At 31.8% G+C, this 21,702-nt stretch overlaps 3 protein-coding genes and 1 long non-coding RNA gene across 5 annotated transcripts; 2 read left to right on the forward strand and 2 right to left on the reverse strand.

Moving 5' to 3' along the window:
* Window positions 1-2,053: 2,053 nt before the first annotated feature.
* LOC145732678 (lipase 3-like) lies at window positions 2,054-5,269 on the reverse strand. The gene is made up of 7 exons (XM_081985098.1): window positions 5,033-5,269; window positions 4,595-4,923; window positions 4,267-4,513; window positions 4,052-4,210; window positions 3,479-3,557; window positions 3,286-3,428; window positions 2,054-3,228 (listed from the first exon to the last, which is right to left on the reverse strand). Exons 1-7 carry the CDS (start codon window positions 5,138-5,140, stop codon window positions 3,034-3,036), a joined length of 1,260 nt encoding a protein of 419 aa, XP_081841224.1. The 5' UTR covers window positions 5,141-5,269; the 3' UTR covers window positions 2,054-3,033.
* A 1,585-nt stretch (window positions 5,270-6,854) lies between these two features.
* LOC145732508 (lipase member M-like) lies at window positions 6,855-8,543 on the reverse strand. Its single transcript, XM_081984814.1, has 7 exons — window positions 8,408-8,543; window positions 8,036-8,358; window positions 7,689-7,935; window positions 7,473-7,634; window positions 7,339-7,420; window positions 7,148-7,290; window positions 6,855-7,090 (listed from the first exon to the last, which is right to left on the reverse strand). The coding sequence occupies exons 1-7, from the start codon at window positions 8,495-8,497 to the stop codon at window positions 6,926-6,928; spliced, it is 1,212 nt and encodes a 403-aa protein (XP_081840940.1). The 5' UTR covers window positions 8,498-8,543; the 3' UTR covers window positions 6,855-6,925.
* Window positions 8,544-15,200: 6,657 nt separating this feature from the next.
* On the forward strand, window positions 15,201-21,696 carry LOC145732772 (lysosomal phospholipase A and acyltransferase-like). 2 transcript variants are annotated; one of them, XM_081985265.1, is made up of 5 exons: window positions 15,201-15,388; window positions 15,467-16,063; window positions 17,554-17,725; window positions 17,832-17,954; window positions 20,970-21,696. In XM_081985265.1, the coding sequence occupies exons 1-5, from the start codon at window positions 15,376-15,378 to the stop codon at window positions 21,322-21,324; spliced, it is 1,260 nt and encodes a 419-aa protein (XP_081841391.1). In that variant the 5' UTR covers window positions 15,201-15,375; the 3' UTR covers window positions 21,325-21,696. The 2 variants fall into 2 exon arrangements, with proteins under 2 accessions (XP_081841391.1, XP_081841390.1); XM_081985264.1 differs by having other exon boundaries at window positions 15,201-16,063.
* On the forward strand, window positions 18,515-19,177 carry LOC145732776 (uncharacterized). Its single transcript, XR_014179055.1, has 2 exons — window positions 18,515-18,655; window positions 18,686-19,177. It is a non-coding gene; the product is annotated as an uncharacterized LOC145732776 (long non-coding RNA).
* Window positions 21,697-21,702: the final 6 nt, after the last annotated feature.

Consider the following 21,702-nt stretch of genomic DNA (forward strand, 5'->3'; position numbering starts at 1 on the left):
TTAATTGTATAACCAAAATTATATTGAAGTAATTTTACTCAATTGAGTGATTTATAGTTTGCATTAATCGAAAAAGCTTAATTAAAACAACTTTTTTACCTTTGCTAGTGGTAAAATTGGAAATTCTAACAAAACCCTAATAAAAATTAGGTTAAAACAATGTTTAGGGGTGCAATTGTAATTTTTTTTTAATTGTATAACCAAAATTATATTGAAGTAATTTTACTCAATTGAGTGATTTATAGTTTGCATTAATCGAAAAAGCTTAATTAAAACAACTTTTTTACCTTTGCTAGTGGTAAAATTGGAAATTCTAACAAAACCCTAATAAAACTTAGGTTAAAACAATGTTTAGGGGTGCAATTGTAATTTTTTTTTAATTGTATAACCAAAATTATATTGAAGTAATTTTACTCAATTGAGTGATTTATAGTTTGCATTAATCGAAAAAGCTTAATTAAAACAACTTTTTTACCTTTGCTAGTGGTAAAATTGGAAATTCTAACAAAACCCTAATAAAAATTAGGTTAAAACAATGTTTAGGGGTGCAATTGTAATTTTTTTTTAATTGTATAACCAAAATTATATTGAAGTAATTTTACTCAATTGAGTGATTTATAGTTTGCATTAATCGAAAAAGCTTAATTAAAACAACTTTTTTACCTTTGCTAGTGGTAAAATTGGAAATTCTAACAAAACCCTAATAAAAATTAGGTTAAAACAATGTTTAGGGGTGCAATTGTAATTTTTTTTTATTTGTATAACCAAAATTATATTGAAGTAATTTTACTCAATTGAGTGATTTATAGTTTGCATTAATCGAAAAAGCTTAATTAAAACAACTTTTTTACCTTTGCTAGTGGTAAAATTGGAAATTCTAACAAAACCCTAATAAAAATTAGGTTAAAACAATGTTTAGGGGTGCAATTGTAATTTTTTTTTAATTGTATAACCAAAATTATATTGAAGTAATTTTACTCAATTGAGTGATTTATAGTTTGCATTAATCGAAAAAGCTTAATTAAAACAACTTTTTTACCTTTGCTAGTGGTAAAATTGGAAATTCTAACAAAACCTTAATAAAAATTAGGTTAAAACAATGTTTAGGGGTGCAATTGTAATTTTTTTTTAATTGTATAACCAAAATTATATTGAAGTAATTTTACTCAATTGAGTGATTTATAGTTTGCATTAATCGAAAAAGCTTAATTAAAACAACTTTTTTACCTTTGCTAGTGGTAAAATTGGAAATTCTAACAAAACCCTAATAAAAATTAGGTTAAAACAATGTTTAGGGGTGCAATTGTAATTTTTTTTTAATTGTATAACCAAAATTATATTGAAGTAATTTTACTCAATTGAGTGATTTATAGTTTGCATTAATCGAAAAAGCTTAATTAAAACAACTTTTTTACCTTTGCTAGTGGTAAAATTGGAAATTCTAACAAAACCCTAATAAAATAACCATTTTTTACAAAACATTAGAATTGTAGTGATTTGCGGTTTATACAGGCTGTCCCACGAAGGAATACATAATTATCAACATCACAAGAAAGACTACAAATAGAAAAGTTTTAAAAATTTGTCAACCGAGTAAAGACGACATTTACCATGTATTACGTACCGTAATACTTATATCTTTTGTCGTGGGCCACCCTGTATTAAATGTCAATCTTAAACTGTGTTGGAACTATGCCAAGAACTGGTTTTTTCCTATTTTTTAATTACTCGATTCTACTTCTTACAGTTTGGCTATTTCATAAAATTTGTTTTTTTTACGATAGGAAATTGAATAGTAACTATTATTATTATTATTATTATTAGTAAGTAATTATTATTGCCCTTAAAATCAAAAACAGATTTTACTAATGCTAAGAAATTTTCTGTCTGAAAATGTCTGTCATTTCAATGAATATCGTTCTTTTGATAATTTTTCTCAATGTTCAAAACTCTGATTTCACCTGTTTTTGCTAGAATTGTTATCGAGTGACAGTAATAACTGAAAAATGAATTACTATTTCTTGAAACTAACTAACAAAATTAAAAATTCAAATTTTCTATTTATAAATTATTTATTTCAGTGCAGTTAAATTAGATACAAACCATCGACTATTATTAACGTGGCACTCAATTATTATTGCCTATTTTGCGAAAACAACCTCGATTATCATCTATTTTTTCCCCCACGTTCCTCGTTCGATAGGAAACGACCTATGCATCCGTACAATGATTATGTAGATTCAAAACAATTAACAGTCACAATAATGGAAAAATTAGGTAAACGATGTATTATATCAGACACGTGTACCAGTGGCGTGGATTACGATAGTACATGTTATAAGTATTGTTATTATTAAAAATTATCATATTAATGGCAATATTACAATTTCCAGTGAGTACTAAAAATAATATTTAATTTTTCTTTAAAAAAATACACTATTGATAAATCATAAATAATTTATAGAACTGTCCGAACTGTTGAAGTTGTGTGACCTTTACAAGTTAATGTGTACGTGCGTAAGTTCCTGTAATTAATTGACTATTATCTTCACATTTTCAGTTAAGGTCAAACTAATTTATGTTGAGCAGTATAACCACTAAATTGGATTACAGTTTTGCTGAAATATTCAGTGACAAAACACTTTTTTAACATCCAAGAGCAGTCTGTAATTCCTAAAAGTGTAAATTTACATTTAATTTTAATTAAAGTGAGTTAACTTGACCAGGGTTGATATTTACTCGTCACACACACAAATAATTGCTCATAAGTGATAAGTAATTTGATTTGGTTTAATTTGATGACATTGGATATATACAAACACAAAATAATTAGGCTAATTTGTACTTTACTAAATAACATTGTTAACAGGATAATTTGGCTGTAATGCAGTTTTGATCTAAAACTCGATCACCATGAAATTGGGTTATCTGATAATAACAAAATTTGTTCCAAACATCTATACAGAGTGCTTTGTATAAGACTCTTCCATTAAAAGTCGTAAAAATAACGGATTTTACTTTGCCAATATACAATCAATATTCTGAAGGAACCTCCAGAGGTGGAAATATAATTCCTTCATCGACATCCCTGAGAATCTGGTATGTTGGTTCGTAGACATATTCAGTGGCGTTTGTGGAAACCAAATAATCAATATGAGTGAATTTGTCGTAACCAATTTTGTGCACCTTTATGGTGTTTGGTATCACCTTCATTGCATCGTAGATATCCTATACCAACAAAAAAACCACTGATTTACATTAAACTTCTTGAATTGTTATAAATACCTCAATCAAGATGTAAGAATCTCCTTCGGCACTGAAAAATACACTAGGAGCAGTGGCGGTGGTTAAATTATAGGCAGGGGGTCTAGTGCTACCGTAAACCTTTAAATTTTCTTGTAAGCCATAATCAAATTGTCTAAATTCACCTTGAAAAAATTACAAATTGAACTAAAGGCGCCATTTTTAATTAACCTACCTGCGTGGCAATTGTCCATAAAGTGAATAATTTGTTTAATAGACAATCTAGGAAGAAAGCTGAAAGACAATGGAACAATCTGTGAAATTAATGTTTTTATTAGCATACATTTTTAGACTTTGAATTAGGTGAAATAAGTACAAAAAAAACACTTTATAAAATTTTAATTTTTCGAAAAAATTTTAAGAATGAGGGGTTATTAGGGGTCATTTTTTACTTCTTTTTGAAATTCAATATCTCGGTAATATGAAGAGCTAGAGAGGCCAGTTTTGGCTCATTTTGTAGTATATTTTATATTTTTTCTAATGGCGATTTAGTGAAATTTATAAGAGTTCAAATAAAAAAGTTTCAAACTTTCAAAAATACCATTTTTACAAAAAGTGCCATTTTGGCAATTTGTTATTTTGCTCCAGGAGGGTTCCAATACACAGCAAAGGGCATATTTATACCAAGGGACTTTAAATTAGGTGAAATAAGTACGTAGTACGTTTAGGTTTAGGTAACAAAAGGTTCTCAAAAGTCACGTGACGTGAAAAAACACTTCATATGACTTAGAAAATTGAGTGAACTTACCTTGGGATGAGAGATATACGATCTGTGGCTACCAATTATTCCCATAATATGAAAACAAACTTGATTAAACTCATAATCCTCGCAAAGCATTGTAATAAGTGGGCCTAAGCTATTGATAATGGGTAGCAATTCCGGTTGATCCAACCTATATAACAGACCCTACAATTTTGGGTAAATTCAGTAACTTCCCTTAAACTTGGTTGTCTCAGACATACCTTTACAACCCTGGATATAGATATAACAAATGCAAGAAGAGGGCAGTCAAACCTTTTAATTACAGGCGAACTTCCCCAACTGATCATAACTTTGATTTTCTCATTGTAACTCGGTTTTTCTGAAAGTAGGGCGTAAAACTCATTTCCAGCCGCTGAATGACCGATCATTGACAGTTTTGATTGGCCCGTATAGGTCAGAATGTGATCAATACTGGCAGCAACGTCATAAATTGCAATATCGTGCAAACTACAAAATTATAAATTAAATTGTGCCTAATCTGCCTCAAAAAATAAAATTTTTCTTCTCAAACACCTTTTTGAAACTCACCTGTAGTTCCAATATTCATCATCATTTTCCCAATCATATTTCACATGTTTCTCCGTAAAAATATGTCTCAAACCTCTAACACTGAGCAACCAAACGTCGTAACCCCTATCCGCTAAATAAAATGGTATGGAAAGTCGGCCATTTACGAGCAAAAAAGTTTCAGGAGAACCACCCATTCCGGGTACCATCAACACAGCCGGCTTGGATTTGGGTTCATGGTTGCTTCTCTCAAAACCGTAAGGAATTCGGTAAAGGGCAATCACGTACCCATCTTCGGTTACTACTTTGTGAGCCTCTACTTCATATCCACGATAATGGATTCTTTCTATCTGGGTTTAATTTAAAATGTTTAAAAGTTTTTACTTTTTTAAGTTAATAAGTCCTTATTGGTTACAGATTGGAAAAAAAATACTAAATTAGCATGTGGTGAATACTTACAATATTCATATGGGCTTCTGGGTTTTTAAATGATTTTTCTGGCACTTTACCCCATACTATTCCTAAATTTACGACTATTGTACAAAGAAAAATTTCTGAAATACGCATTTTTGATCAAAAACTATTCTTTTACTCCGAAAAAATACTAGTTAAACCCTTTTCATGCCTCTGCACAATTAACTAAAACTGAGGCAACTGAAATGAACAAGTTGGCAGTGTTTTCAATAATTGCATTATATGCAACAAATTAGTTGAACAAATGTTTTAAGTAAATGATCACTAATTTGGCAAATTAACTGGTTGTTTTTAACTGTAGAAACCCATTACCTTAATAAACTCAAAAAATGTTTTAATCAACAACCTATTTGTCGCATACGGTGTATTTGGTTGTTGTTCAACGGAAAAAATGTAGGAATTTAACAAGGAAAAATCGTAAAGTATTTATTAAATTAATTACATAAAATAGTAAGAAGCAATAGTAAACCAGTCATTAAAGAAAACACCATGTCAAACATTGCCTATTTCTCGAGATTAGAGACACTTTACATCAACTTTACTACACCATTTACAGAAAGCGTCAGTTGAATTTTAGAAACCATAAGATGGATTTAAAAAATATCACTTGTATTTCAGAAAAGGTACTTTCAATTTTAGAATAATAACTTTGATTTTCAAAATTGCAATTTGTATTTCAGATTAGTCACTTGTATTATAGAAAAGAGCAGTTGGATTTTAGACGTGGTCATTTGTAATTTGGAAAATTAAAGTTGAGCAAAAATATTAAAAAAAAGTAAATAAGTAAAAAAAGTAAATAGTTTAACCAATATTTTTAATAACATTGTGGTTTAAGCAGTTCAATAAAAAATTGATTTATCTCGAAAACCGTTTATTTTATCGAAATAAAGGAAGAGTAAAATTTTTCGATAAAAATGTCAAGAGTATGGCGTTTGCAGCTGAAAATAATGACAGCTGTCAAAGTTTAAGCAAATTGTGTCCAGTTAGTTCCTGCCTTTCGAAGACGAGATACCTGGTTTTCATGTCAAATAGAAGGTCTCTTTCGATAAAACATTAAACCCAATAATCATTACAATATACAAAGTGTTTCAAAAGTTACGGCCAAAAACGTTAATTGGAAGGCAGTTCTTTGGGACTCAATATTTCCCTTAAGAGTGACTTAAAAAAAAATTTTTATGAACAAATCGTATTATTTTGACATCCCCTGCATGCCCCCGAGAGATTGTCATATAGTTATGGGACACCTTGTATATTTTATATAACTTAATACTCCCGATAGGCGGGTTTTTTTGCTTAAAGTGATATTAAAAAAAAAAACAATAAATTAATAACCACATAGAAACACAAAAAAATCTGAAATTGAAATAACGCGTTCTAAAATACAAGTGACTTTTTCTGAAATACAAGTTATAGATTCTGAAATCCAACTTATATTTTTAAAATCCAAGTGATATTTTCTAAACTACATGTGTAAATGGTGTAGTTTTAATGGATCAATATTGAGTAAAATATGTATGTGGTAATTTATAATGAAACACCCTGTACAAGTGTATTTAGGTCAGTTTTTGTACCCTGGAGGACTAAAACAAATGAGGATCAAAATCCAGTTACTAAAAATGTATGTGTCTTATTACTTCAGTAAATTGTGCTCATAAACCAGGTGATTCTAGCACAAAACCACTTTCTGGATTTATGTTTGCCTCTTAAAAAAAATAAAACTGAAGTTACTATTAACTTTGCAGCATGTTAAAATTAAGTAAGAAAGTAAGAAATTTTAATACTTAAAAACAAGATATAACAAACAATCTGTAAATGAGAGTCTTTATTAAATAATTTTATTCTTATATACAAATTAACTTGACTCAACTAAACATATTTTTATGGCACTATTCCAGCATCAAAATCCTTGAGCAGTTTTACGGTAGGTTGGTAAACCATGTGAGTAGCATTCTTAGCGAATATAAAGTCTAAATGAACAAATTTGGGTTGTACATTGTAGTTCATTATCACTTTGGGTAACATTCTTATAGTTTCCTGAATGTCCTGTCATAAATTTGTAAATGTGTTAGTAGATCACCGTAAGTTATCTGCTTAGTTTACCTCAGGCAGTGTTAGAGTATCAGTTTTTCCATTAAAAAACGCATTTGGTACAGTGCACGCAGCCAAATTGTAGGCTGGTGGTAGGTTTCTCCTGTACACAGCAAGATTTTTCTGAGGACCATAGTCGTATTTCCGGAAATCTCCTGTACATAACTATTGTCATTCCACAAAAAACGACTGTAAATTTTTACCTTTATTTAAGTTATCCATGAAATGTGTCAGCTGTATAATCGACAAACGGGGAATTTGGTACCAAGCAAACGGAACCACTTCCTAAAAATTTAAAAATTAAACAACCATAACCAGTTTTACTGCTATAGCTTGCATCTTCTATGAGAACAGAAACGTGAGATCCAAACATCCAAAGCATAGTTTTGCAGGTTTTGACCCATTTTGGATGAGCGCAGAACTTTCTCACTCCTTCAGAAAGCATCTTGTTCATTGATGGTATTATAGTTTCGTACATTCCTAATGTTCCGTAAATGTTCTAAGAAGATTCAATTCACTTAAAAATAAAAACATACAAGGAAACAGTTAATACCTTGAGAGCAGTTGAGAAGAAAAAAACTGCTTGTATTAGGGGATGGTCCAAGTTTTTCGTTATAACCAAAGGAGCATAATTAATGTTTAGTTTGATTTTTTTGTTGTATTCAGGTCTTTCTGAGGTAAGGATATAAAATTGAACGGCACCCAATGAATGTCCCAGATGGAAAATTTGTTTCTGGTTAGTTTTGTTGATGACTACGTCAATACTGGCGGCTAAGTCATACAATCCAATGTGGTGAAAGCTTAAACCAGTTATTAACAAATTAGTTTGGAATAAATTAGTTAGTTAAATTTATATTGATTTTCAGGGGATAAACCATGAGTTTTCTGAAGTTTAATCACCTGTAATTCCAATAAATTGGATCTTTATTCCAATCTAAACTCCGATGTTTTTTGGAGTTCTGACATTCGACTCCCCTGGCGCAAAAAAGCCACACATCGAAGCCCCGATCGGCCAAGTAATAAGCGAGTCCGTGTTTTTTGCCCAAAGCCACAAAGTTTTGAGGTGAACCACCTTGACCGTGTACCAGCAAAATGGCGCTCTTGTTACCAGAATTGTCTTTTTCCAATCCATTAGGAATTCTGTACAAGTTCAGGATGTAACCGTCTTCGGTAATTACTTCGTGAAGCTCAACAGGATAGCCATGTTTTCGTATTAGTTGGTCCTGGACAGTTTTTATTACAAACACTTTTAAGAAATAATGTAATACTTACCAAATTAAGAAGTACATCAGGATTTACTGATTGAGTTGCAATAAAACTTAGACTACTTACAAAATACAGTAACCCTACATGAGAGAACATGTTTCACTGGCAAATAATGGTTTAATTTTTTTGTTTTAATTAAGACTATAAACACCAAATTAACCTTTAGTCAGGGCATTGAAACATTTAAATCCATTATCTCATTATTTTTACAAAAATTGGCTGGCACGACCCTGGACGAAAGCAACATAAAAAATTCCCCCAGTTAAAAGGGAAAGTGCTTTCCCTCGGTTTAGGGGCGCCGAATTGGGGCACGAGGGTTGTTGACTTGTTTACCCTGGAGGAAATAGTTTTAGGATGCGTTTGGGGGTTGGAGAAATATGAGTGATGTCATGACAAGAAAAAACGTATTTTTCTGCCAAAATACGTTTTATTAGACATTAGTTTAGGACCCTTTTAAAATACCAGAAAAAAAGTTGTAATAGTAATAGTTACAAAATTAAAGAGCTTATCCTACAAATTAAAAAATATATTTTTTTTATTTAGAATAAAAAGTAGGGGTACAAAAATATATTTAAAATTACAACGCAAAAATCAAACTTTCTAAAGTTTTTACTTACGTTTTCTGATTAGATTTAAATTGATTATTTTGCGGCCAGTATGACGTAGCTAACTTTAAGCGTTGCTATTGGATGTAATAACCGCCACCTTTAACTTTGACTTATGACATAATTTACGACGTTGACGTCCCAATTAGGGTTAGATTGACTTTTGTATTTGTAGGGTTAGGATCTCTTACAGTTTATTGGTAAATAACTTTCTACGTCATACTGGCGGGCTTTTTGAACAATGTATTTTTTTCGGATATTTTTTGCTCGTTCCTCCTAAATATGAAATTTAAAAAAATTGTGGAAAACCTCCATTGGACGCCACTGATTAAGGGAAGAAACGAAAATTAAGGCTGCCGAAAATGCCGCATTGTTCCACCCTCAACAAGAAAGGGAGAGTGATCCCCCTCGATAAACCGGCGTTATCAGCGCGAATGGGGAAAAAACTAGGACACGCAGGTTATTGACGTTGGTCCCCTTGGTCCCCCCCTGATAGGACGGTCACTGAACTAGCTGGTGCGTAATGAAATTCGGGCCAAAGCTGGGAGAGGCCTATATTTTGGTGCGTAACACAGGTTCAGCTTCAATTTATTTCAATTTTTATTTAAATCTTTTTGATAACGCAAAACAATTCAATTTATTTATTTACTTTCTTTTTCACTAATAAAAGTTTAATTTCCAACGTTTTGTATGCTGAGTTACTGTTTTTCTTTTTTCATTGCCTTTCCCTCCACTTCCACACATAAACATTCTTGAGACATCCTGACAACTGTTTTCTAACTTTTCTGTCAATTATTTGTAGTTGCATACTGCTGATGAGGCCAGTCAGCCTCAAAACGTCTAAAAAGGGTCCAAGAACGACGTGTATAGCTTGAGTATGTAATATTCAGGCACAATATGAGTCACAACTTCTGAAAAGCAGCAAATTGATAATTATAAGTCACCACCCTGTAGTAAACTGGAAGTTTAGATTACAATTTTATTTAGTTTATTCTATTAAAATACAGGGTGGTCAAAATAAAACTTTAGGTGCTACAAACTGGCATGTATTTTTATTTTTATTTCATAACTTCATTTTTGTTTTCTTTAACTGTCAAAAAATGAAGTTAGTCCTGCTCTGTTGCCGAAATATCGGACCCACTGAAGCAAAATAACTTTAGGGGCATTTGAGCAACGTTGCCTGTAGTGAAAGTTGCGTTTCGGATTGATTTTGCGTAAGATGCGTGCAAGTTACAGTGTTGCCAAATTTCAGGTTTTTTTTTCAAAAAAATTTAGTTTTACCTTCCAAAAATAAAGTAGCAAATTATAGTAACATCTAGTACCAGCAGTAACTTAAAAACATCTCCGAAATTTCGAAACTTCTAAACTTCTAACCACAAACAGACGTACCAAATAACTTTGCTAAATCAATAAAAAGTTGAGTTACTAATTACAATTAAACAAAGCTACAAACTAAATATTTAACAACAAAAGTAAAATGATACAATTGTTGCTCGCACTTTCATAGTATCGATTAATTTCCCTTTTGTTGGGGCCGCGCCCCACTTTCGCGTTTATCCTTGATTGATTGATTACCTGTGTCTCCCATTCTTTCTCTCTTTCTTTCCAATTTAATATCGGCTAAAATGACCCAGTTTCATTAAATAAAACCAGGATAAAAAATAGCTTTGAGGACCTGTTTAACCCAAAATAATACTTAAAATAAAATAAGTTACTTTCGTAAGAATGTCATTGCTATCTTTGTCTATTTCATCAATATGGAGATTCTTATTATTTTATTGTCATGTGGTAACTAAATCTACTCATTAAATGTTCAACAATTTCCGATTTAATGTTTTCATACATTTTCAATTCATAAATATCAAACATCTTCCAACCTACCACCCTTGAACTAAACAGGGCCATAAATAATCCTCGTTCAACTTCTTGACAAAAATAAGCGTTCTACGCAGCCTTCGGGGCTATTTTTGGGAAACGACGCGCGGCCTCCCCAAAATAGCCCTTGCCCTAAAACCGGAAAGCAAGAAGGGACGCGAATTCTGCGGAAAGACAACAGGAAACAGCCAACCCCCGGCAAAGCCAACAGGTCGATAAACTAGGGTAAGCTTGAGCCCTGTGCGGCACGTGCCATTCACTGTTGCCAAGAAATCCAACACTGAAAAGGTCGAAGGGATTTATTTACTTGTATTTCAGGTTCTACGAATAAAACCTACTACAATAACACCATAATACAAAATACTTCGAAAGCCTCAATTCCAATTTCATTTTGTCAATATAAAACTTCTTTGCTTTCTTCTGTATTAAATACTTATGATTTTTTTCTCGTCTTCTTTTTATTATTATTTTTTTAACTAAATTCAAGGATTCATTTCACAATTTTAACAAAAAAAAAACAATTATAATGGTTTTGTATTGATTTTTCAAATTTGAATGTTATATGATTATGTATGTTGTTCTTCTCCCAAACTGAAATTGTAACTACAGTGTGTGTCTAATCTGTAATGTTGTTTTATTGATTCTTTTGATCACTCTATACAGCCAACTATAAAAATTGTTACAGTAGACTGTTTTGAGAACCTAAGCTAGACTACTTTTACAGTAGTTAAGTAGTACAATGCTAATTTTGAATATCTAATAAATAAAAAAATTTTTATTAGAATTGGCAAACACATAAATGTAGAGTCTTAGTTTGTCGATTAAAATTAATAACAACAAAAATTATAAGGTGCCAGAACCATGACCATAGTTCTCTCAAGTAGCGCAAATGTGAAAGAAGCAAAGTTTGGCAACAGTGTTATTATTAGTAAACCAAGTCACGTGTGCATAAAGCGCGGTGCGTTGAACTGCCGAAATTCGTTTTTTGGGCCTTTGGGGGGCCAGCACTGGTCCCCCTACCTACCTCAGATCAATCAATCCCCTAAAAAGGCGCAGCAACAAAAGGGGGGAGCGTTGCCAAGACGACCACGCAATTGCGTAACTCATACAGTGTTGTCAAATAAATTCAATGTGTTATATGTAAAGAAAGTTGAGATTTATTGCTGTTAATACTTTGTTACAGCTTTTAATGATTTCCCTAGGTAGCCTGCTCCGCAAGTCAAAATTTCGAAAATCGGTCCTCTTTGGCAACATCGATGAGGTCCGATTTCACGTTGGGAAAAAACGTGAGGTTTTCGGTTAATGTGCCCGAATAAAAATAGGAAAAAAAGCAATGCGTAAGGTCAACGCACACTGAATCCTGCAGCTATTGCGTGACCCAATTTCGCATTGGCCCGGTACTTTTTCTCGATTCCCGAACGATTTTTGGGCGGGTCGACGAACCGACTTGGTACCCAATAAAAAAGAAGGAGAGGTTGATGGCCTGACACAACCCGGAGTTTGTTTTCGGTTAAAACGCTGTTTGTTTAGGATTATTGGATGATACCTGAAGGCCTTCTCACGGAAGCACCAAAAGCCGTCTGTGTAATCACTAATATGGTTCATTTGTTTCTGAAGTTGTTTTGTGGTAAATAACTTAAAACAAATGAATTAGTTGAACCATAAAGCAAAAAAAAAAGTTCAAACCGCCTCAGAAGAATGATTTTCTAATGACCACAGCTAGATTTCATTGATTGATGATTTCATGAAGTCAACGACATCCAAATTTGTAGGTCTTAGTAAAGCAAACTATAATTTAAAAAAAGTAAGTAAATTTCATACATAAACTGACAAACTTATAACCTAATAAAATATAAACTTTAAAAGGATGTTTTTTAGTGTGTCAGCAAGAAAAGAGAGTGAACCAGTAAAACTACGGACACAATTCAGAAATCTCCCTAAAATTGCTTTTGAGTGACTGTAATAAGTGAAAAGAGTTAAATGTGAGAAAAGCAGAAAGTTAGTCTAACTTCCATCTGCAAAATAACTACCTACATTATTTCCAAAAGTAGTTCAGAAAAGGTCAATCGTAATTCAGAATAGGCAACTGTAATTCAGAAACCAGCAAATGAAGTTCAGGACATTCAAAGACAATTCCATAAAATACATTATCTGTGGTCAAAATTAGCAAAACTGAAACTCCAAGGCACTTTAATAAATTAATATACTTTATAACACAAATTATGTTCCATATAGTCAAGCAGAGTCGTATAGAGCTTTACTCAACTGTAGTCAGCTCTAAATGGTGTGTAAATGCATAGGCAAAACTCAATAATCATCTAGTTTCCAGAACTCAGAGGAGTTGAATTTCTCTATGGCTTGAAGAATCACAGAATGGCGAAATCAAATTGAATGAAGAGAGGGAAAAGGGCTAAGTTCTGAGGGCAATTGACCGGTTTCACGCACTCCAAGACACATTGCTACATTGAGCAGAAAGAACTTATACCTACATTGGTTAACAGATTTCCTCTCAAAGCAAACAGACTGAAAAAGACATAGGGAGACTGTAGATTCTGTGGGAAACTCCAGGATACAACAACCTGTTAAGTAACAACATTATCAGTTACAGAATATTACACAGTACAGGAGAGTAGGAGAGTACTCTATTGATTAAACCAAAACGTCTCTATAAACTCTATTTTGGACTATCTGGATATTCTTGTGTTGCTCAGCAGTTCACGACAATGAACAGTTTTGTTTCACAATTATAATGGAGTAAAAGTAATACTTAATCAATGGTTTATTAAACATCGCAGTATGGTTGCCATAATATTCCCCAGGCAGAAGAGAAATTTAAGAATGCGTTTTGGGCTGTTGCCGCCTGCTACACGGGCCCAAAACAAACTTCGAATTGTGCAAGGCGAACAACCTCCGGTGCATTCTTTCGAAATGGTCGTCGACCCCCGAAAATGCATTTTGGTGAACGTTTTAAAGACTTTCAAGCAAGTTCGTTACATTCATTACGTGACACGCATCAGCGACGCTCAAAACCCATCAGAGCTTTCACTTTGACCGCATAGTTACACTTTTATAAAGGCGGTATCAAAAGAAAATTTTATACTCTAAACAAAAGATTTAATAAAAATGAGCCTGATTTTCGGAATGACCACACAAAAAAGTTATCTATCAATAAAAGCTTAATACGTAATTAAAATCAGTAGTAATAAAAATTGTGAAGAAATGTTATCAGTATAATCCAGAATCCTGAAAGGCAAAATAACTTAATAAAAGATAACGCATTTGTCATTATAGAAGAGACGCTCTAATCCATTTATACCCGTCTTCATATTAAATTCAGTACACTGTCGTAAATAAATTTATTTAGGTCAGCGTTCACGTTTTCTGAATGAAATTGAAAACTACACACCCACGTCCCAATCAGAACGCATAGAAGGGACTGGGAACTTGTAAGGTCAACACAAGCCAGGGTAATTTGCTGGCGTGGGTTTCATTTTGTCGCTAATAAAGAAAAAACTGGATCAATTCACTAGAGAAACTGCGAGTGATTTCTTAAAGACTGATGTTTTTTGAGTAAATAAAAATGCTTTCCACATGCCCACTGTGAGCTTCCTAAGTTAATTATTAGGTACGTACTGAACAAACTTTTAAATAGTATTCAGTACCTAGTTATCGTTAGTTTTTGTTAAAAAACTAGTAAGTTAATAGTCATGTCATTCATCATTTGTCAAGAAATCATCAAAACAATACTCAAAATTTTATTTGAAACTTATTATTGAGAATTAATTTTTTTAACAAAAAAGTTTTTAATTACTTAAAATTGTATTGAACCGCAGAAAGTGTCCACCTAAGCAAAATTATGACATTTATGTTATTTCTGCAAAGTAGGTACTAGAAGACTTCTAGGAAAAATCCCTTTGAACGTAGTATGAGAATTAGGGCGTTTATAAAATTGACTATTGTTAAAGCACCCTTTACCTTTAAAGGGTTAGAAAGGTTCAAACTTTCCTCTTTTTGGTAAGTTCTATAATTTTTTAAATACCAGTAAAGCTACTCTTCAATAGATGGCGCTTACTTTAAGACGAATGCCTTATCATCTTTTTTGTGCTTTTTCTTATTTCCTTACCGCAAATATAATAACCTAAGTTCGACGGGAGGTCACTTAGGTTTCTATTTATAACAGCGTTTGATCATTTTAAGACATAAACAAAGTTCCGATAAAAATCAATTAAGTTCCATATCCCGTCTAGCATTTGTCATTTCAATGAATTTCATCAGCTGTTATTTGACGTCATTCGAATTTACGACAGACAGACCTAACCTCAAATTTTGCAAGATTTAGATTTTAAATAAACAAAAACAGTAAACAAGCTTTATTATCGTTTTGCAATTGAATATGGCCAAGATATGAAACGTACAAAAAGCCACCAGTGACCAACCATTACGGTTGTAGTGCATCGTCCATCGGCCGATTAATAACAGTCGAGAACAAAGAGCATGGACTTATCAAGTATTTACAGTTTATTTCTCATTTTACTTGGTGCTGGGTTATTAAGTGCCACCCTACACCCTGTGGTGTTTATTCCAGGTGATGGAGGCAATCAGCTAGAAGCAAAACTAAACAAAACCGATGTGGTGCACTATATTTGTGAAAAATCAAGCAATGACTACTTTAACATATGGCTCAACATGGAACTGCTTGTTCCCCTTGTGGTAGACTGCTGGATCGACAACATTAAGCTTAAATACGATAATGAGACTAGAACCACAATAAATGCACCAGGTGTTGAAATCCGGGTACCTGGATTTGGAGGCAGTGAAACTGTAGAGTGGATTGATCCCAGTCATGCCTCTACAGGAGCTTATTTTAAAGATATTGGTAATTTATTAGTGGGAATGGGGTACACACGGAACATCAGTATTAAAGGGGCACCATATGATTTTCGTAAAGGACCTAATGAGAATAAAGACTATTTTATTAAACTGAAGCAATTAATTGAGGATACTTATGAAGAGAATAATAAAACTTCAGTAATGTTGATAGTTCATTCAATGGGAGGGCCTATGTCATTGTATTTTCTGAATCAGCAAGAACAGGCCTGGAAAGACAAGTACATTAAAAGGATGATTGCATTAAGTGGAGTTTGGGGTGGTTCAGTAAAAGCCATCAAAGTGTATGCTATGGGTAAGTTTTAATTTTAATTAAGGTTATTTAATTTTTTATTAATTTATGTAATACAGTTTTAATGTCTAATGATATTAAAATTGCAAGGTTATTGTTTAAAGAAACAATTTTTTGGTCCAAATTGTTATTCTAATGCAGAGTTACAAAAAGCTAGTCTTTCTTCACCCTATTGTTGAGAAGTAGTAGCATTAGTTCCCAAATGCATATTTTCCAAGCAAAAGAGGTTGAAAAACTACCAAAGTTTCCTCACAACTCCTGTAAATTACTTCTTTTTTCTATATTTAATAAATGTGGTTTTTAAAATTGAACCTAAATCCTGAAGCAGTTTACAAGTTTCCAAATTTTTCAAACACAGAAAATTAAAGAAAAGCACTTAAACCCTCAAAAAAGTACTAAATCTATTTACTTTCAGTTATCTAAGATCAAACCTAATTTACAGGGTTGGGTGAAAATTGTTTTTTTCTAAAAAAAACAAAAAACTTGTTTTTTAACCAAAAAAACATGTTTTTTGTTTTAAAACAGTCTTTTCTTGCGTGTGAAATAAAACATTGTTTTAAAATCAAAAAAGTGTTTTAAAACAATATTTATCTTGCTATCTAATACAGTATACAGGCAACCTTGACCATGTTTCAACATCTAAATAAAAATGTTAAATAATGTACGTAAAAGTTTTCATAGTTTTTAGCTTGGGAACGTGGGCACTACCTTACTAGTATAGTATACTACTAGTAATGCTGAAGATTAGCTTTTATGTTTTTTTTTCAGGTCTTGACTTTTAACTTTTATAACTTATTACCCATGTGACATGTTAAGTTCAGATTTTTTTACAGTTTACACTTTACAGGTGTTATACCTCTGTTCCTATGTAGTTAACTATATTTTCAATAAAGTTTTGTAGAGCTGGTAGCTGCCTAGTGCATAAATATTCCTTTTAAAAAAGTAGCATTAAAATGTATGTTTCAAATTGATTTTTTTTTTTAGTTTTGGTTCTTTCATACTGAAAAAAATTTAAAAAAAAACAAGAAAAACTCTAATTTAAAAATTACAATACAGCAAACCACAGGCTCAAAGAATTGAAAACACTAAATAAATTAAATATAGGCACATAATAATCAGCTTTTAATTAGTTGAAAAAAAAAAACAGTGTTTTAAACATAAGTTTTAAAACACTGATTTAAACACCACCTGTTTTATTTGCAGTGTTTTAAACAACTGTGTTAAAACAGTTGTTTTAAAACAACCCAACCCTGCAGTAATTTAGTATGTTAAATTAATATTAATTCCTATTTATTATCATTTCCTGAAGTAGCACAAAGTAAACTACTTTTAAGTAGAATGGTAAAAGAAAACACCTTTTTAATATTTAAACCAGTGAGTATTGCAGAAACAGTCCATAAAAGCAATTAAAAATAATTATTAATAAGAGACACCTGTTTTTGAAAATTTAATTTTTTACAGACTTTGTTTTTGACTGTTTTATTCATATACAGGAGATGACTTAGGATCGTACGTCCTACGACCGAGTATAATGAGGGCAGAACAAATTTCCCATCCGAGTACCGCGTGGTTATTACCATCACCCTTGTTTTGGAAACCAGACGAAGTTCTCGTTCAAACTGAAAAACAAAACTTTACTCTGAGTAACTTACAGGAATTTTTCGAGTAAGTATTTATTGAAAAAACCCTGAAATTTCAACGTAATTGCTTTATTAAGACTACTCTTTGTATGGTACTTTTTTCTTTAATATAAAAGGTAAAAAAACTTTAGGGAAATTTCATTTACTGACGGCTGGGAAATGCGAAAAGACTTGGAGCCTTATCAAGTCAATTTCAAACCGCCCGGAGTTGAGGTGCATTGTTTGTATGGAGTTGGAGTACCTACAGTTGAAAGGTAATTTTGATTTATCTTAATAATGGTTTTTATCAATAATAATGGGGCTACTACGCGGACTTTAGCCTAATCAGCCGACCGATAATATCGCCTGATGCTGTTCCCAATGTTAATGCACTTGCCTTGTAGTATATTGTGGTGTGACCAGAAGCAGTGATAAGATAATGTTATAGAACGATTTTATTTTGAGTGGGTTAAGTTTGGTTCCCTTGAGCAGTACAAACCGATTATTATATTTAAAACTTCTAAAGTTAATTAAAAAAATCAGATCAAATTGAAGTAGTTGATTTCCGAATATTAAACGTAATAAATATTGATTCACTTAAATGACGTACTTATATCGGTTTATTAATTTTATTGTTGATATAGTGTGATGTTTGCATAAGATCTGTATCTGTATTTAGTATTTAAAACTCTAATATGTTTTGCTTGGTAAAGTAGTTACCTAATAAGTGCCTAAACTGTTATTACTTGAGTTAGTAGTGCTTGTTGAACCAAAACCACAATTTTTAGTAAATATTTAAGTAACGGCGGCCAGTACTAGTCAAACGAGGTTAGTCGATTTATTACATTTTTCAATTTAAATGAAATTTTCAAGTGAAGAAAAACTAGAAACCTGATCATTTTACTGCAAATTTCAAATTTAAAAACAGGTGGTAGGTGTAGAACATGATACATAATAAGTGAAAACAAAACTCAGAGTCGATCTCCACAAATATTTATTAAATAAGTTGTTATCTGACTAACATGTTTCCGGTGTATTCAGACACCCATCTTCAGAGGCTGCAAGTTATTGGCGTTTTAAGTTAAGATCGCAGCGCCATCACATGCCACTTCATATTTATGAAACCCTGCTAAATTCCTAACCAAAATCAATGTAAACAAACGGAGAAATGACAGCTGGAATGCCCGAAACTGCTTTCAAAACTGATCATCAGAGGAGTATCTCTTATCTTGAAACGCCAATACAGTATGTTAATTAATTACTTACAAAACTAAGGACATGGAAGCCTAACTTAACTAGATCACTACAAGTCTCCACTCTCTCACTCTACAAGTGTTGTAGAATGACAGCCAGCAGACGAAGGTAGGCTTCCATGCCCTTAGTTTTGTAAGTAATTAATTAACATACTGTATAACTTGCAGCCTCTGAAGATGGGTGTCTGAATACACCCGAAACATGTTAGGCAGAGAACAACTTATTTAATAAATATTTGTGGAGATCAACTGAGTTTTGTTTTCACAACAAAAAATTGGTTAATTTAGCAATTGAAAATGATACGTCAATGAACGTAACTTATTTTTGTACTACCATATCAATAATACAATTATCAATTTACGAGTGAATCACACTCCTTTTTAAATAACCAAGATAAACTGCAAAATAGACCGCTAGCCAATTGAAACCTACCGCTCCAGTTTTTGGAATAAATATCACTTAAAAATATTAAAATATTGTGAAAACCAAAAAAGATAGAAATTTCTGGTTTGAAGTATCAATTAGAAACATTAATCGACAAGATATTCATGTTTGTGAGTTTCCAAAATATCTTCCTAAATATTTTCTTGGAGAATTTTTCACCTAAAAATCTATTTTAATATATCGCTCATAAGAAAGACTTTTTCGTACGAGTTATAGTTTCTGAGATTTCAAATGGTGAGGGTAGAATTTAAATCAGGGTTTAAAAATATCATGATATTTATATAAATATCATATCACATGATATATATCGGATATATATCAGATATATATCCGATATATATCATTTTCAATCTTTATATACTTAGCTATAAAAAACTAAAAAAATTGTTTTGTTTTATGCTTACTTAAGCTATATTTTGTTTTAACACAAATCCTTTTATAATAACTTATATTATTTCTATACAAAAAAATACACTTTTTATTATGCAACTCTGAAAACTATCTATTTCTCGACTGATTCATTGTCGAGAAAATGTACCTTTTCCGTGCATCTCGAATAGTAACAGCTTTACTAATTTCAGACAAATTAGAAAACCAAACTTTGTCACCGTTCAGTAAAGCTTACTTAATATTCTTGATACTTAATATAATAATTTTTTGATGCTTTGAATAACTGAAACCGGTTTTTATTCAATTAATAAAAATATCGAATATATCGGATATACAGTGTGACCCATTTAGAATGGAAACACCCCTATACAATTTTAGGTTATTAACCGATTTCAATGATTTTTTTTTGAAATAATTAGGAATGAAATGTCTATTACGGGAGAAAATTTTAAATATTTATTTCAGTTTTCAGGTCATATTACGATACTTTTTCTTGATAGAAAATGGAGAATTTTTATTAGCGATTTTTTTATTGAAAAAATTACTACGCCACTGGATCTATAGTGCTTTCAAATAGCTGTGACCAAAATTTCATGAAAATCCATTCATTAATAACAAAGTTATGACAAATTAAAATTCAAAAATCCTCTAAGCTAACGGTCACAAAAGAACACCCTGCATCAACTGTTGCCATAGAAATGGTGTTACTATTTATTTGTTTATTATTACTTATTAATAAATTAATTTCTAAAAAAAAAATCAAAAAAAAAAAAATCAAAAAAAAAAATAAAAAAAAAATTTGGTCACAGCTATTTGAAAGCACTATAGATCCAGTGGCGTAGTAATTTTTTCAATAAAAAAATCGCTAATAAAAATTCTCCATTTTCTATCAAGAAAAAGTCTCGTAATATGACCTGAAAACTGAAATAAATATTTAAAATTTTCTCCCATAATAGACATTTCATTCCTAATTATTTCAAAAAAAAAATCATTGAAATCGGTTAATAACCTAAAATTTTATAGGGGTGTTTCCATTCTAAATGGGTCACACTGTATATCAAGATGATGAATATCATGATATATATCACTGGATATATATCCTCTGAACCCTGATTTAAATGAATCTTTAGATACTTCTATTATTATACCATCACTGTAAATCATCCTGTTTATGCATCTGTTCACAAATAAAACATTTCCAGACTTTATTACAAACCTGGAAGTTGGTTAGACGGCAGTCCTACTTTGGTTTACGGTGATGGTGATGTAACAGTAAATCGACGTTCACTGGAAGGCTGCCACCACTGGCGGACGTTACAAAAACAAAAAGTCTTCTACGAAGCATTGCCCAGTGTTGACCATTTGGCCATTTTGCACAGCAATTTGACTCTGCAATACGTGGCCGGATTGGTGCGGAGTGATCATCCCACCGCCAAAGAGTATGTTCCTGAACCGGTACCGCAGCATAATTGGATTAACAAAATGTGGAGTTACTTTATGAAGGAAAATACGGACAATGTGGTCGATGATGAGGGTTTGTATGTTAATGACATTTGATGGGGTTAAGGCTGATTCTCTGGTTAAGTCAAATCGTCATGTTAGTTTCATTTACAAAGTTTAGGTTCATTAGGTGTAGTATTGACACTGCTTTGAGATCAGGACCATCTTTGACATTAAATCTGTTAAGAATTTTCCAATTTATTAAGTCTTCAAAATGTACATTATACTACATAAATACTCAGTATCATTCTCATTATTTCGGCATGTTAATATTATTTATTATTTTTTTTACACCATAATCGAATGTGATTGGCATATAATGTGATTTTTTCAATAATTAGACTATATAAGTTTTAACAAAATGCTATTTATTACTCATTAGTTTGAGTGTCTGTGTGGGTTCTAATAAATAGCAAATGTTTAGTTTCAGCATAA

Source organism: Ips typographus, linkage group LG8 (assembly GCF_016097725.1).
Source record: "Ips typographus isolate SLU linkage group LG8, UJ_Ityp_2.0, whole genome shotgun sequence".
Lineage (NCBI taxonomy): Eukaryota > Metazoa > Arthropoda > Insecta > Coleoptera > Curculionidae > Ips > Ips typographus.